Source organism: Ambystoma mexicanum, chromosome 9 (genome assembly GCF_040938575.1).
Source record: "Ambystoma mexicanum isolate Mex_15411 chromosome 9, UKY_AmexF1_1, whole genome shotgun sequence".
NCBI classification, from domain to species: Eukaryota; Metazoa; Chordata; class Amphibia; order Caudata; family Ambystomatidae; genus Ambystoma; species Ambystoma mexicanum.
Window position 1 is genome coordinate 1134704788 of NC_090931.1, and position 17219 is coordinate 1134722006.

Below are 17219 nucleotides of genomic sequence, written 5' to 3' on the forward strand. Positions count from 1 at the left end.
ATACCCAGCAAACTAAGGCTGCAGGAAACAGGCCTTCAGGTTCAGCAATCTTGGATCGTGGTGCAAGACTGCGCCTGCTTCCCTGGTGAGCAGATCCACAACCACCAGTAGTTTGACTGGAGGTGACGTTGACAGGCCGAGAGGGTCTCGGCACCAAATCTGCCTCGGCCACCCCGGGGCGACGAGGATCATCCTGCATGGGCACCGTTTGAATTGACCGATTACTCTTAGTAGTAAAGGCAACGGCGGGAACGCGTACAAGAACAGCCACGGGAAGGAGAACGCGTCCCCCGTGCTCCCCAGCTGGTGGAACCTGCTGGGGGAAACTCTGGCACTTGGTGTTCGTCGCAAATCGATCAATCTGGGGTTTGCTGCGCCTGAGGAAGAGGTTGTCCACTTCATCCTGCCGAAGCTTCCATTCGTGGCAAAAACGCAGCTCCCTGCTTAGGTAGTCGGCAACGTGCTCTGGACTCCCGCCAGGTGAAAAGGAATGAGAAACATCTCCTGGGCAGCGGGCCAGTGCCACAAGTCCTGCACCTCTCTAGAGAGCTCTGGGGATCTGGTGCCCCCTTGCTTCCCTATGTAGAACATTGTGGTTGTATTGTCCGTGAAGAAAGACTCCACTTTGCCCTTCAGAGACGGAAGTGACGACTTGGGTGCCCAGGACACTGCTCACAGTTCCAGGATGTTGATGTTGAGACCCTTCTCTTCCAGCAGCCAGAGGCCTCTGGCGTGGAGACATCCGGTGTGGGCTCCCCAACCCTCCAGGGGAGCGCCTGTGATGACTGTCTTCTGGTATAGGGGACTTTGGAAATCTATGCCCCCAGCAATGTTGACGCACGCCCCACCACCTTATCGCTCGATGGAACTCCGAGAAACATCCTGTCTGTGAAGCTTACAGACACTTGGAGCCACCGATTGTCCAGGAATTCTTGGAGGGGTTGCATCCGCAACCTGCAGAGTCTGATCACTACATCATGCCGAGCAGTGACTTGATGGCTCGCACCATGGCGATCTTCAGTGCCAACAGCCATTGCACCTTGCCCAAAATGGCTGCAATCATTTCTTCTAAGGGGGCCGCCAGGCAGGAGACCGTGATGAGCCTGGACCCCAGGAACAGAGCATCCTGAGATGGCATCAAGCAGAACTTCGGATAATTCACAGAGACCCCCAGATCCGTCTGCAGCCGGACGGTTCTGTCCGTGGGGTCCTAGACTTCCCTTGACTTGGCCTGGATAAGCCAGTCGTCGAGGTACGGGTACACACGTAACCCCGGCAGATGTAGATGGGCCGCCGCTAAACCAGGCACTTTGTAAACACCCTGGGCGCCGATTTCATTCCGAAGGGAAAGGTCTTGAATTGGTAGTGCTTTCCCTTTACGACCAAGCCCAGGAACTGCTGATTCTTCTCGTGAATGGGACGTGGAAGCAATCGTCCTCTAGATCCAGCGACGTTAGGAAGTTCCCTTCCTCCAGTTGGCCGAGCATGTGCTGCAGTGGGACCATCCTGAATTTTTGTGACTTGAGGAACTTGTTTAGTTGCCGCAGTTCGAGAAGGGGCCTCCAGCCCCCAGTGGCACCCCAGAGTAGTTTTGGAACTCGCTCCATCGCCCCCTTTCTTAACATGGCCCCATACTTCTTGCAGGAGATGATGGATGTGTTGCTCCCGTCGGGCCACCACTTCTTTTGGAATTCTAGAGTGTCTCCGTGGGCGAGAGCATCCAGCAACCATTGGTGGATGGAGATCTTCCACTAGCTGACTAAGCCCGCCAGCCAGCCTCCCACCGAGGTGCCTTGGCAGCTACAATGACGGCGGCCACCTCCAAAAGCCTTGGAACGACCCATGTAGGCCTCCTGGGTCATGGAACAGAGGGGTTGATGGTAAGAGGACGATCCGCCATCAAAACCCTTTGATGATCTTCCAGATTTTCCTCCTGAGGCACGAAAGGAAGGCCGATGTTGCTGAAGCGTGTCTAGGGCCCGGGCCGTCTGTCGGTCTTGTTGGCTTGCAGCAAGTCATCGACAGCCTTCCCAAAGAGATGGTCCCCGTCGAATGGCATGTCCAGGACCCATGTCTGAACTTCCCGCCGAAGTTGGTGGCTTTCAACCAGCCACGACGACTGAGGCAGACACTGTTCCTCCATCTGGCGGAACACCGTGTCTGCGATGTCCAGGGCCACGGTGATGGCATGGCCCGATGCCACCTCGCCTACCTGAAGGATCTCAGCGCCTCGACCCGCTTGTCAGGGAGGAATGGATCCAAATTCTTCCCCCTCACAGTCCGGGGGACCAGAGGCAGACTATGGATTGATGGACTTCTTCCTTGCAGCTGCCGAGACGGAGTCTGGGGAGGGCTGCGATCGCAGGCACTTGGGTGCAGACTCGGCACCCGGTACTTCTCCAACCCGTCTTTTCACCGGGGTTGAGGCGGGATTCTTCATTAGTGCCAGGCCCTCATCCCAAACGTCATACAGGAGAGGCACTGCCAGGATGGTCTTCCTTTTAGCCTCTCGGTGGTGGTACAGGAACCCTTCCTTTTTGGTCTCTTCTGGCGACAGCTGGAAGAGCTTTGACGCATGGGAGACCATGGAGTGGAATGATCCCACTTCGTCCAGCGGGGACTCTCTGTGGCGGGGACACGCCGTTGTCGCCCGTGTCTGTCCCCGTCTTCCATTGGTGGTGGGTGGGGGTATGTGAGGCAGCATGGGGTTTCTCTTTGCTGGCGGTGGGCCCGGAGCCAGCGGGGCTGGAGGGGCCGTCGGCATCCTCTTCTGCATCTCCGACACCAGTGTGTGGACAGTGGCCAGGATGTCCAGCGACACGTCCCTAGGAGGTGGAGGGGGAGTAGGCTTGCTGGGCCCAGCGCCTATGTCGCCGTCCCGCTCAATGATTGCCTCGCCGTCATTCCCCACGTCCTCTAGGACTGTGTGAACAGACCCCATGTCCTCTTCGTCTGAAGAATAAATATCTGTGCCCTGGAGCTAGGTAGAGGCCTCCTGGGCTCAGTGCTGGCATGCTCTTCTCCGGGTTCTCCATCGACTTGGCTGAAGCCTCCCACCTGGGAGGAAGGGCAACTCTGGGCGCCGCTGGAGCCCCCTTGTCCGCAGCTGCATCATTTCTTGGAGAGAACCTCTGTCCCTCTCCTCCCACATGGTCCGGCGGTGCGGTGTAGGCCTGATGGCCTTCTGGAATCTTCGATTAAAAACGATTTTTGCCCTTCAGGGGTGACGAAAGACGCCGACAAATGGATCCCGGCTTGCCTGTCGAAAGCACGAAAGGGCACACAGGCTCTGACAAAATTTCTACAATCAAACGAAAATAAATAAATCGAAAACGCAGAAGAATTCTACTGAGCACAACATGACTCCCAACACTTGAACGTGCAGTAAAAATCTGAAGTTGCCTACCAGAGGAGTGGCTTAGGGAGAGGGCAGTCATTGGCTGGGGGCAGTATGACCCAGAGCTCACTGATTGCTAGAAAGGCAGTTTGTAAGTGAAAGTGAAACTTTTATTTTACCAAGGATTCCTGGCCTGATGACAGGGAATATTCATAAGAATGTGAATCCATGCCAGACCCCGTGCTGGAGAAATACTGGTAACACCAAGGATACTGTTAGGACAGTTTTCTAAAGTCCACCCAAAGGACATTATAAAATAATCTACTTGGCAATATAGAGCTCCAACTTCAAAGTCTGTACCACTCAATGTAGGTAGCGATGGCAGAACAGCGAGGCTTATTTTAGGAGGGAGAGAGGGCTGTAGGCAAGTACATAGAATCTGTAGTATACCAAGGATTCAATAGTAACACCTACAACCAGAAGTATTATCAAAAATAAAGGTTCATTATAAATACAAGTAGGCCAAGTTAAGTCTTGGGTTAAGTACTGGTCATAGCCCAAACTGTCAGGTTATACCCGTTCAAGAGACCAATTGTACCCTAAGGCAGGTTCCTGTCTGATTTGACAACTGCAAGGCTGTGGGTCTCCAATTTTAGAAAGCTAAGGGCCAATGCCTTGGTACACTAGTCCCATACATGGTAACCTTTGCAAATTGTTTGTAGGTAATCTGGCACACCCCTTCTGGAGGGGCACCAAGCTAAATTTGCACAGGTATTTACCCCCCTTCTGCAGTGGCACAGCAAGCTTAAAAACTAGGATTTAAATGTTAGCACAGAGAATGAGGGTGTGTGCATGCAGGAAAACAGAGGGGTGGGGGAAAGGGGCGCTGGTAGAGCAAACCAGAAGGGTGAAGGTGGGGGAGGGGAGTGTGCATTTAGGGCCACACAGAGGATGTGCAGATAGATCAATGATGGTGCATATATTTTTCATACTCGTCAGAATTATATCACATCAACATGGTAGATCAAACCATCTAGATACAAACCATACATTTTTCAAATGAACAAACAGCATGTTCCTTGCTAAATGCAACAGGGAGAGAGTTCTTTAGGTGGGGACCAGTGTTAGGAAAAATGCCTCTTGCCAATTTTCCCTCCATAGTTTATGGACCCACAATACTTTTGTTTTTAACCCGTTCTGATTTTTTCAAGTAAAGTAAAGCCTTGAGCTCCATTTCCCTTTTGCAAATTTGTTATGGGGAAACTGATCAGTCCTTCAGAATATCAGTACTGGAGAACTAGGATTGCCCCCCCACCCCCTTTTTTTTTTAAACTTCAGTTTTTATTAAATTTTCAGTAAGGACGAAGAACGATTACAACATAAATATCATCAAAACATACTTTAGCCCCCACCCCAACCTAACCTGCTTAACAATTAAATGGTCCTACCATGTTCACTTAAACCTCAAAACCCATTAATTGGCATGATGTATGGTCATGGCTCCATCCCCGTCCGTGACCCGGACAATCCCCGGACTCGCCTATTGCAAGTACTTTTCAAACCAGTCAGCCCATTCAGTTTGCACATACCCCAAGTCACCATGTATTGTAGCCATTAGGCATTCCATTAGATATGCATTCGTAGCCGTGTTGACCCATTCTTTCTTAGACAGGAATAGCTCCCTCTTCCACTGTGTGGCCAGGCATGCCCTCCCGCAAGAAGCAGACTGTGCACAATTTTCGTTAATCGTATATACTCCCCCCTCCCCCCTCCTGCTCTTCCAGCCCAAACAATTTCAGCATCATAGTTTTACGTCTCGTGATCCCGTCCAGGTCCCTGATCCAGCTAAGGACTTCATCCCAGTAGGACCGGACCACTTCACAACCCCACCACATATGCCAATAAGCGACTCTTGCCACACCTGTGCCAACACATAGGGCTCACACTTAGGAATATTTTTTGCCAGCCTGACCGGGTCGTACGGCCACCGGTGTAATAATTTAGTGGCATGCAATTTGTACTGGCAGGAGATTGAAGCCTTTGAGGCTCCCCGGCATATTATCTGCCACGTCTGGGGCGAAAAGACCACCTCAAGGATCCGCCCCCCTCGCCATCCCTGCTTCTAGCCAACGGAAGAGGACTAACTTGCCAGTATTACCCTTCAATCAAGTCCACTGCCACTGGGACTGAGCTCAGTGGGTTCACTACATGTAGTAGCAGGTCATCTGCATATAAACTGGGTCTCTAGGTCCTACCTCCTACAGCAAACACCTCAATGCGCAGGTCCTGTCTCAGTCTCTGAGCCAGGGGCTCCAGCGAAAGCACAAAGAGCGCGGAGGAGAGCAAGCAAACCTGTCTCGTTCCCCTCCCCAGATGAAACCACCTCGGGTATCCTCCATTCACCGCTACACAGGCCTTCCGGGAGGAATAATTTCAACTCTTCCCTCAGACACCTCACCACCTGAATATGATCCTCCCTATACGCAGGGGAAGACTGAGGACGTCTCTCAAGAGCACCTATTTTGACCCAGAGATCTTTCTCAATTAGTGTACATTCCCTCTTCCTGCGAGCCCCCTCCTTGATCAGCAACCCCCTCCATGTGGCCTTAGCTGCGTCCCATACCGTCTCCTTTTCAACTTCACCGGTGTTATTGATTGATGGTAAAGAATTCTTTAATGCCATTCTCAAAATCCTCTCGGAAGACCGGAACCTTCAAAAGGGAGTCATTACACCTCCCCTTGGGAGTTCCTCGGGCACAGCCCTCCCCAGTTAATGTCCACAGATACTATGTTGTGGTGAGAGCACGAAATCGGGTGAATCCCAGAGACCCTCGTCACCTCCCAGAGAACCCTGGAGATGTACAGGTAGTCTACTCTCGTCAGAGTGCCATTGGGTACCGAGTAGAAAGTGAATCCCCTCTCCTGTGGGTGGAGATGCTGCCATATGTCCCTTAACCCATGCAATTCCATGGCCAATCCAAGATCAACATCTCCCGGTCTCTGCGATTCTTGGTCCGCTGCTTGTCTGGCCTGTCTGTCCGAACTTGCGTCCATTCACACATTAAAGTCCCCTCCCAGGATGAGGTGTCCCTGGCCTCCACTCATTTTCTCCAACGTTCTCTGCAGAAATATCTTCTAACCTTGATTAGGGGCGTAAATCGTTGCGAATGAGGGGGCAGGGGGGATAAGAATCAGTGAGCTGAACATGGGAACAAGTCCCTTTGTCTCATCTCCATTCCACACACCTTTGGTCGTGGAAGCTGGGTTGGGTATTGTGAGAAACCTGAAGGTGTCTCACCTGCTATTTCCTGGGGATATGTCATCCAGATGGCCAGAACACAGCCATAGCTTTTGGATCCAGTTCCTGGGGTGGACCAGTGTGGGAGGATCACGTGGGTGAGGGGTCTTCGGGGAGTGGGACACCGGATGGGGAAACGGCCAGAGAGCCACCTCGAAATGGAAGCCTTGCCCAAGGCCTTCCCATGGTTCACAGGAACAAATATCAACGGTTGGAGGGCTTCCGAAAACCTATGGTGCCCGTCATGTAGAACTTCAGGGCATGAGCAAGGTCCAGCCAGTGCAAAGCCCTTTCCGCCGGCAACAAAGGTTTCGGGAAAGGTAACACCAAAGGTTTGTTGGTCGAATTCCGACAGAACCTTTGGCATGAAAGAGGGATCTGTACACAACACGACCCTACATTCATGGAGGGTCGGGTATGGTTGCTTGCAGGATAGGACCTGGATCTCACCTACTCTTCTGGCAGAGGTGAGGGCAACAAGGAAAGCCTTTTTACACAAGAGGAACGAGAGGCCCGATGCATAGACTCGAAGGGGGCCCTCATGAGCCTCGTAAGAACCACGTTAAGTTCCAACGGCGGTAAAAGACCGAAACATTTTTTTTGAGAAACTCCTTGATGAGTCAATGGTATCAAAGTGAAGATCTTCCTGGAGACCTGGTGTAGCGGGAGATAGCCGCCAGATGTACCTAGATAGGTGTGTGCCATTCCGACCTTGGCCAAGGATAGTAGATATGGAAGGATCGGTGGGGCTGCGACGCTCACAGGGGTAATATTCTGAGACTGGCACCACGTAGCGAAACGCTCCCACTTGTGACCATAGCACTTCAAAGTTGACGATGCCGAGGTCCTCCCTGCAGTCAACTCATGTCCTCCAAACTCTAGGGCTGCAGGAGCAAAGCCCTCCAGTTCAGCGGTCCTGGGTCATGATTAAGGATTGTACCTCCTTCTCTGGCGAGAAGATTCGGAACCACTGGCAGCTTGACCAGAGGCGACACCGACAGGCTGAGAAGGTCCAGATACCAAATCTGCCTCGGCCACCGCAGGTCGATAACTCAACTTCCATGGGCGCTGTCTGGATGTGTTGATGACTCTTGGGAACAGAGGGAACGCGTTCAGGAACAGCCCTTCCCCACAGAAAGGATAACGCATCCTTGGCTGGTGGAACCTGCTGGCAAACCTGTGGTACTTTTCACTGCCGTCACAAACAGATTTATCTGGGGCCCGTGCCATTTGACGAATAGGCGGTCCACCCGCTCCCGACGAAGCTCCCACTCTTGGCATGAGCGCAGTTCCCTGTGGAGGGAGTCTGCAATGGTGTTCTTGACACCCGCCTGTTGGAGAGGGACAAGGAACATCCCCTGCCCAACAGCCCAGCGCCACACGTCCTGCGTTTCTTTGGAGAGTATCACCCTGCTTCCTGATGTAGAATATGGTGCTGGTATTCTCCGTAAAGATCTCTTGCACTTGTCTCCGGTACACCAGGGATTGGGAAATTGCAGCCCAGGAAGGTTGCAGCGACAGGTTTTGGCCCACAATGAAGCAGGTCGAGAGGCTAGTTGGTTCCACCAGCCTAAGGGAGGTGGGGGGGTCGTCGTCCTTGGCAGAGCTTCCCTGTCGTTGGGAAAACAGGCAGCACAGCTTCACCGGTGCTTTCGCAGTCCTGGAAGGCCCTGCTGACTTCGCTCTGCGGCTTCTTCGTAATTAATGTTCCAGTGGTCGACTACCTGTAGTCCCAAAACCCTTGCCATATATGCGAAATCCCATTCATTCACAATAAGCCGTCTTTCTTGGTCTCCTCGGGGATTAACAAATTGTTCTGATGCCCTTGACATAGACTGAAAGGATGAAAGGATGAAAGGATCCGACTTCGTCAGGTGGGAGGCCCTATGAGGCTCATATGCGTGCATTTCCCCATCAGCCGCGATGAAGTAGCCATCCTCACCGGTGCCCGTAGCCATGTAGCTGTGCCTGTGTCATCTTGCGGGGCTGGGGCTCCGGGTGCGGTCTTTTCTCGATGAGGTGGTGGAGGAGGAGGAGTGGGTTAACGGCGAGGACCAGCGCCCCATTTGGCCATTCTCTTTCGTGGAGGCGAGCTTAGTCTCAGATGCTCTTGTATGTCCCGTGAAGGCCTAGGTCCTGCAGGCATCCTCTGCTGATTTCAGTCACCAGTGTGTGCAGGACGTGAGAATATCCAGCAACATATCCCTAGGTCTAGGGGTGAACAGAGCCAGAGATGTATGTTCTGGGCAGACGCAGGGGAACGTTTGAGATCCGTAAGGCCATCGGCCTGTAGATCATTGTCCTTGACGGCACTCGAGTAGATCTGCTCTAGCCTGTCCGGAGCAGCCCGCTGGTCCACGTACCAGGGATGGTCCACTGGTAGCTGCATTAGTCGCTGCCTCCGCAGCCGTATTTCGCCTCTGGGGTAACACCTGTGGAGCGGTCGACACAACCTTTGCGGATCCACTCTCCTTCAATGCCTTCACTGTGGACGTCGATGATTTGCACGATGTGCTAGTCGCCATTTTTATTGACGGTGCCGTTGTTGACTGTTGAGCTGACATGCTGCAAGGTCTTAGCCAGCTCCGACAAGTCCTCTCTAGACTTCTTCCACTTCTTATCCACGGACACAAGTAGTTTGCACGGGGTTAGGGACTTTCTCTTCGAAGGGCCCCTGCCGCTGGTAGGCTCACCTTGGAGGCCGACTGTTGACGATCTCCTTCTGCCCGACTCAGGACCCACATCAGCGGCAAACCCAGCGCTTCCTAGCATAGCCGAGCTTGCCAATTCTCTTGGAGCCCCGCGGGTGCGGCATCCTCAAAGGATCTCGACCTCACGGAGGGAGTTCGCTCCTCGGACCGGCCGGTCCTAAATGAGGCTTGACTCTTTCCTGAAGAAGGTTCGAGGCCGGTTCTTCTCAAAACTTCGATGACAGACTGGATGAGGCTGTTTGGTGGTAGCGTATCGCCTCTGTGGGTCTCTGTCCTTCGTCGATGATCAATCAAAATTGGTCAAAAGTCTAAATATTTTGTTCAGAAAATTTGAAAAAACAAGAAATTATCATGAGCATGTGAATACATGACAGACCCCATGCTGGAGAATGTGGCATTTAGGCCGCTTCCCCAAACGCCAGACACTAAAGGCTGCGCCATGATGCACGCCACACAGTGTGTCAGGCTTCCGTGGAAGCAGCTTGGAGAGTCAGAGGAGGTAGCCATGGGCTTGTACAGCAAAGTAGCGGCAGTGGGGATTTTATTTTGGTGGAGGCATTGTGGGGTGGGGGGGCAAGGAGGGTCCAATGGGGGATCCCCATAATAGACAGGGAGAGGGAGCCCTAGGAATGACCTAGTTGGCTGCCTTCCTCAACAGTTCTTTGTTCAGGGTCTTGAACCATAATGATAACAAGACCATCTACCAAAACGTACACTCATCTAAAGTTCAGAGATGGAATGGTCACGTTTTGGGAGATTTGAGAGCTAATAAAACAAAGTTTGGGGTAAATTTGCATTAATCTGGAGTTCAATGCTCAATTAAAACAGTTGGAAAAACAAAACCACACACATATCCAACAGCGCCTACAAATAGAGTATGGAATGTTTCATTTCAATGGTCTGTTTTTCCATGGAAGAAAGACTATGTTAACAGCCATCATTAATCAGTCATAAGCCACGCTATATTTTCCATTACTGTGGAATGAACTGTACAATTCTTTACTAGTCTGTGGTTTCAGATTTTCTTTTGAGGGGGGTTGTTGGTTTTCCCAGTACAAAAACAGGAAAAAAGTGTAAAAGTGAGAAGAAAAATATTTATGGAGAATGAGAAAAGAGCTCTTCGGTTAGAGCACAAGCAGATATATGAAATAGAAAAGGAAATTTGTACTGGAAAAAGTTAAATAAGTAGGCGAACAATGGGTAACTACAGAAAGACGTTCAGTGGAAATCACATTTTAAAAAAAAGGGTACAGATGGAGTTAAAGAAAGCCAACAGGAGGTCTGGATGTTGAGAACATTTCACACATGCAAATATTGAAACAATTGCCTTGAATTGCTAAAAAAGAAGAAAAAAAATAAAGCTGTTCCAATGTTTACTACATGATACCAGTAAAACAGCTGTGAGCAATGCAGAGGCACCAACATCTAAGGGATAATGAAATGGCAACTCAAAGAAGTGTTTGCTTATCTATATTTAAATAGCGTTGTATAAACATCTTGATTGTACTATAGGGGTATACAAGCAGGTCAGGGTCTACTTAACATTTTCTTTTAACAGTGACTAGCAGTGAAAGTCTTACAGCATAATACTGGCATCCCAATCTTCTTCTGAAAGCATATGCACCATCTGGATCATTTTCTTCAGGTTCTGACATGGGTGAAGGCACCTAGAGACAAAGCAATAACCATGCCATCAAACACGTGTAATGGAATTTGGATTACCAGATTCTTATTCATCTGAAGTCACATGAGCTTTACCAGTTTTTTTTTATAAAGTGTCCCCGGTGAGCCTTGATCATCCAGGTTAGTACTAGAAACTAGCAGTGCTGCTACCTAAAGCCACGCAGCAGTACCGTCGTGGCCACAGACCTATGGATTTGCTCTGTTCCTCCTGAATTCAGTGCTTAGAATGAGACCAGTCGCTCCTAGTGAAGTATGGTTCTTCTGCAAGTCCACCACTTTATTGGACATCCATACATGAGGGCCAATTACACCCCTTGATGTTGCTTGGCTAGTACATAACACACAAAATACTTTTTATCTGTATTCAAACAAATGGTATTCCATCCTAATGAAGGCAGCATAATTGTGAAACCGCAAATCACTGAAGAGACGGTCGAAACACAGTGTCGACTATAGATACAGCAACCACCAACACTGTAAACACAGCAGGTTCAAAAAGTAAAAAAGAACTTTAGAAATGGCCCGGGATGTTGCCAGGGTCTAGACAGATTACAGTGATAGGAAGGATCTATATGTGTCATAGATCTCAACTGTAAACTACGGTTTCATTTGTGTCTGTAATGGTTGCTTATTGATTGTTAAAACATTGTATGAGGCTCTTTTAAAGCCACTGAATGCGTAAAGATGAGTTTTGTATAAAATATGTGTCCTTTGGTACAAATTAAAACAGATGTTTTAGAATAAACGGAAAACTAAAAAAATACCATTGGAATAGCAGTATGTTTGGGTGTGACATTAATTTTTTCGTATTTTTACATGAGCTTTACATACATTCAAAAAATGAAATAGAAGTATTTCACTTTTCAGTACTGTTTGGACAATTTTTATAAAATCCAACTAAGAGCTTCATAAAACCATATCAGAGGCAGTACAAAACTCCACTCTTATTATAATGCAGTAGCACCTGAGAACATGTTGTAGCGTAGACCAAGCAGCCAGGCTTATCTTAGGAGGAAGAGAGGGCTGTATCTTGACACAAAGAAATTGTAGCATACATACAAGTCCAAAGAAACACAAACCATATCCATTGTAAAAAAATAAGGTTTAAATTACTTCTCTGTAACTATTGTTCTCCGGCATGGGTCTGGCATGGATACACGTGCTCATAAATATTCCCAGTCAGGCTGGGAATCCTCAGTAAGAGAAAAAACAGTTCCATTTGCACTTAAAAACTGTTTTGCTCCTCTAAACCAATCACTGTCTTCTGGGTCATACTGCCCCCCATCCAATACCAGTCCTCTACCTAAGTCCCTCCCCTGGTAGCCATCTACAGATTTGGTAAGCACGTACAGTGGCAGTATGACCAAGAAGAGCTGCAGAGGGGACAGAGGGAGGGTTCGCATGTGAATTCATGCCAGACCCATGCTGGAGAACAATAGTTACAGGTAAGTAACTTAAACCTTCTCCAGCATGGGGGTCTGGCATGGATTCACATGCTCATGAATAACAAATACATAGCAGTACATCATTACACAACCACGGGAGGTGGCAAGGCTCAACAGAAGCAATTAATTCTTACCTCCAGAACAGTCTCACCTCAAGCAAACAGGTTGCTTAGCACTGCTTGTCCTACTCTGGACTCTACCTGGAATCCCTGTCGACACAGAAGAACTTCGTAAAGGTGTAAGTGGACCTCCATGTAGCAGCCCTGCAGATGTCCAGCAGGGGCAGACCAGACAGGAACGCTGTCATCGCAGCAATCGCTCTGGTGGAGTGGGCCCTCAGACGGCCGGGCAGCGGTCAGTTTGCCAACCAATGAGAGTAATGCAGCCTGAAAGCCACCTTGAAATGAAGACTTGGACAAGCCCTTCCCATGGTTCACAGGACCAAAGTTCACAAACAGTTGCAAGGTCTTCCGAAAACTCTTTGTGCGTGTCACGTAGAACTTCAGGGCACGAGCAACATCCAGCGAATGCAAGGCCCTTTCCGTCGGTGGCAAAGGTTTTGGGAAAAACAAGTAACACCAAAGACTGAAGGTGGAATTCCGACGGAACCTTCGGTATGAAAGAGGGGTGTGTATGCAACAGAACGCTCCATTCGTGGAAAGTCGGGTATGGTTGCTTGCAGGCTAGGGACTGGATTTCACCTACCCTCCTGGCAGAGGTGATGGCCACAAGGAAAGCCGTTTCACGAGAGGAACGAGAGGGGCCTGATGCAAAGGCTTGAAGGGGGACTCCATGAGCCTTGTCAGAAATGCGTGGAGTTCCCATGCCGGGGCAGGAGCCTTCACCAGCAGGAAAGATCGAAAAAGTCCTTTGAGGAATTCTTTGACTAGTTGGTGGGACCAAAGTGAAGAGCTTCCTGGAAACCTGGTGTAGCGTGAGATAGCTGCCAGATGCACCTTGATAGAGGTGTGCGCCAGTCGGCCGTTGGGATGGATAGCAAGTACGGACGGATCTGCAGTAGCACTTCAAAGTAGACAACACCCTGGCCTTGGTGAGGACCTCCATGCAGCCAACTCATATCCTCCAAACTCTAGGGCTGCAGGAGCCAAGCCCTCAGGTTCAGCAACCCTGGGTTGTGATGAAGGATTGCGCCTCCTTCTCTGGTGAGAAGAACCGAAACCACAGGCGGCTTGACCGAGACGATGCTAAGAGGTTGAGAAGGTCTGGATACCAAATCTGCCTCGGACACGCCGGGGCGTTAGGTATCACGTTGCATGGACACTGAGTGTTGATGACGCGTAGCAGGCGAGGGAATGGATTTAACGTGTATAGGAAGTCCGTCCCATGGGAAGGAGAACGGGTCCCCTGCCCTGCTAATGACTTGCCAAGGGCCATGTCGCTGGAATGCGATGGCCGTTGCCTTGGCCCTGACTGCGTGGGCATGCATGTTGGCTGGAAGCGGCTTCTGCTGGCCCTTGTACGCTTCTTTGATGGCAGAGCCCATCAGCGGGAAATGGAGGCCTTAGAGGCCTGGTAGCCTCATCTTGAGCCTCCGAAAGTGACGAACAGGGCATCGGATTTGCAGAAGCCCTTGGTCCTGTCCAAGTAGAATTTCAGAGCACGCCTGACATTCATGCAGTGCAGCACTCTGTGCTTCATCCTTGGGATCGGGAAAAAACGTAGGAAGGACTATTTCCTCCTTCAAGAGGAAGGCCGACGGAACCTTAGGCAGAAACGCCAGGTGCGTCCGCATGACTACCTTGTCCTTGTGAAAGTGGTATATGGTTCAAAGGCGACCAGCGCCTGGATCTCGCCGACTATATGAGCCGAGGTAAGGCTGACTAGTAAGGACGTCTTGATGGTGACCAGGCTGATGTCCACGGACGCCACTGGCTCGAATGGTTTGTGCACAAGGGCGCCCAAGACTATGTTACTGGCGGGTAGTGCCTAGTGACACCCATCAGATGTTTGATAGGGTTGGAGGAGGAGAAAATGCCCTCCTCTGAGTTCCTGTAAGCCCCAATGGAGCACGCCGTCCAAAGTGCAAGCCAAGGGGTCAATACCCTTGGTGTCCACCCAGTGGCAGAACCTGGTCCATTTGCTTTTGTACTGTGCCCTGGTGGCTTTGCTCCTGGCACCCTATGTGATCTCCAGATTGGCCTGCGAGAGGCTAAGGTGCCAAATTGTTACCTGCTCAGGTACCACGCTGTGAGGGCTAGTTTCCATGGGGCAGGGTGGAAGACTCTGCACCCCCCTGATGTGCCAGAAGACGTGCTGGGCCGGTCGGAAGGTGAATCGGGGGCACCTCAGAGAGGCTGAGTAGCTCCGAAAACCAGGGCCTGACTGGCCACCACGGAGCTATCAGAATAATGAGGAATCTGGCAAGACTCCTTGATCTTGCAGATTATCCTGTGGATCAGGAGAGTGGGTGGAAAGGCGTAGGCTTTCATGCCGGTCCACTGGAGGTGAAATGTGTCGCCCAGAAATCCAGGTCCCTGACCTTGCCAGGATGCCAACTGAGGACACTTCTTGTTGTGCCAGGTGGCAAAGAGATCCACGTGGGGGTGACCCCACCTGTTGAAGATTTCCTGAATAACGAGGTTGTTTAGCTGCCACTCTTAATTGTCCACTCCCAGCCTGTTGAGCCTGTCCGCTTCCAGGTTGTATTCCCCCGGGAAGTGCACTGCTGTGAGGTACATGTCATTTTCCAGGGCCCACTCCCACATGCTGATCGCCAGTCTAAACAGAGGAGGGGATCTGGTGCCTCCCTGCTTGTTGTGCTGGTCGAGTTGTCCGCCTTTATGAGGACAACCTTGCCCCTGAGAAGCGGTAGGAATGCTCTGAACGATAGCCAGATGGCGTTCAGCACCAATCAGTTGATGTGGTATTCCTGCTCCTGTCGAGTCCAGGTGCTGTGGACCGAGAGGCCGTCCAGGGGGGCTCCCCAGCACTCGAGAAAAGACTGTTAGCTGAAAGGGCTTGCCCGTCCATAAGTTTTAGACCCTGGACCACCAGGTTAGGTCCGGGTGGACAAATGGAGGGACGTTGATCATCTCGGATTGAGAGCCCCGTTCCTGGTTGCATGAGGCCGCAAAGTGCAGCTGAATCCTCCTCATCCTTAGTCTCGTATGCGGCACGGCTAGTAGGACCGCTGCGAGTAGACCCAGGAGAGGTTGGTACCACCAAGCAGAGGTCACCTCTCTGCTGAGTTAGTGGGCGGTGGCCCTCCTGATGGCCGAGATTTTGTCCTTCGACGGGAAGACCCTCACGGAGCACGTGTCCCAGATGAGGCCCAGGAAAGGCAGAGTCTGCGTGGGCTGCAGTTGTGACTTCTTGAGATTGAGCGAGAAGCCCAGATCATGCAGTGTGTTCATAAGGGCATGGGAAGAGTGGTGAACCGCCTCCGGAGATGTAGCCCTGACGAGCCAGTCGTGGAGGTATGGGTAGATGTGGAGACCCTGCACTCGGAGGAGGGCCGCCACGGCATTCATGAGTCTGGTAAAGACACTGGGGGCTGAGTCGAGGCCAAAAGGGAGGACCTTGTATTGAAAATGGTAGCCCATGATCCTGAACCGTAGGAAAGAACGATGGGCCTGCCAAATCGGGACGTGTAGGTACGGGTCCTTCAGATCCAGGGAGCACATCCAGTCTCCCATGTCAAATGACTCAGCTATAAAAGCTGGCGTAACCATCTTGAATTTTTGCAGGGGTAAGGAGAGGTTGAGGGTGGACCGGTCCAGCACAACTCTCAGGCCCACCTGGTGGTTCTTCTGAATGGCGAAAATCCTGGAGCATAAGCCAAAGTCTCGCAGGGAGGCTGGGACTTCCTCCACAGCCTGGCTCTCTACGAGCGCCCGGATATCCGCCAAAAGAGTTACTGTCCCAACCTGTGGGGGTATAGGGGAGGAGAGGCTGGGATAGGAATGCGGTAACCTGTGGATACTACGGATAGAATCCAGGGGTCCGCGAAATTATGGCACCAAAAATGTGCATGAGAGCAAGCCTGCCCCCCACTGGAGACAAATGGACCCAGAGGGGCATGTCAGGTCTTCTTTCCCTCTGAGGCTGTTGCAGAGAAGGGGGACTGAAAAAGCCCTTACTCCCTCCTCCCCTTTTTGTTGCTTGCACCGATGTGTCAGCGATCTGTCAGGCTGTCTAGATCTCCGTTCTTGGAAGCCGCAGAACCCTCTGTATGTACGCCCCTTGTCCGAGCACTGCTGTGACTGGGTGTACATTTTGTGCGTGGTCTTTGTAAGGATGGATAAAGATTTGGCCATTTATAAGCAGTTTTTCTTTTTGTTCAGCTCCTCGTCCGTGGTGGAGTGGAAGAGGTCACCCCCTTCGAACGGAAGGTCCAAGATGTGTTCATGGACATCCGGGTTGAATTTAGTAGCACAGAGCCAGGCTGTTCTCATGTCCGTGGCTATGCAGATGGCCCGGCCAGAGGTGTCGATGTGGGCCACGGTGGACTCCATGTAATCTTGAGCCACCATCTTGGCCTCTGCCAGTCCCGCCTTGAATCGCGATTGGCTCTGCGCCGGAAGCTCTGGCAGGAAATCCAATTTGTTGCCAAAGCCTCTGGTTAACGGCTGCCAGCATGGCTTAATGAAGATGCAGGGACGCATTGGAATACAGCTTCTTCCCGTACGTCCCCAAGATCTCCGCCTAGCCGAACAGTGCCGTGGAGGAAGAGGCTGAGGACGACTGCGGCTTGGAGTATAGTGATGCTGCAGCGATCACCGAAG

The 17219-nt window shown here is 51.2% G+C and overlaps 1 protein-coding gene across 2 annotated transcripts in view; it reads right to left on the reverse strand.

Annotated features, from left to right (window-relative positions):
* The window catches only part of EPC2 (enhancer of polycomb homolog 2), a 662055-nt gene that overhangs the window by 184470 nt on the left and 460366 nt on the right, over positions 1-17219 (reverse strand). For both annotated transcript variants that reach the window (XR_011274738.1, XM_069616502.1), the window contains exon 8: positions 10927-11013. Coding sequence is in view for 1 of the 2 variants with exons in the window: in XM_069616502.1 (XP_069472603.1) it covers positions 10927-11013 (87 nt within the window). In the remaining variant the exon portion in view is untranslated. The remainder of the gene's footprint in view (positions 1-10926; positions 11014-17219) is intronic.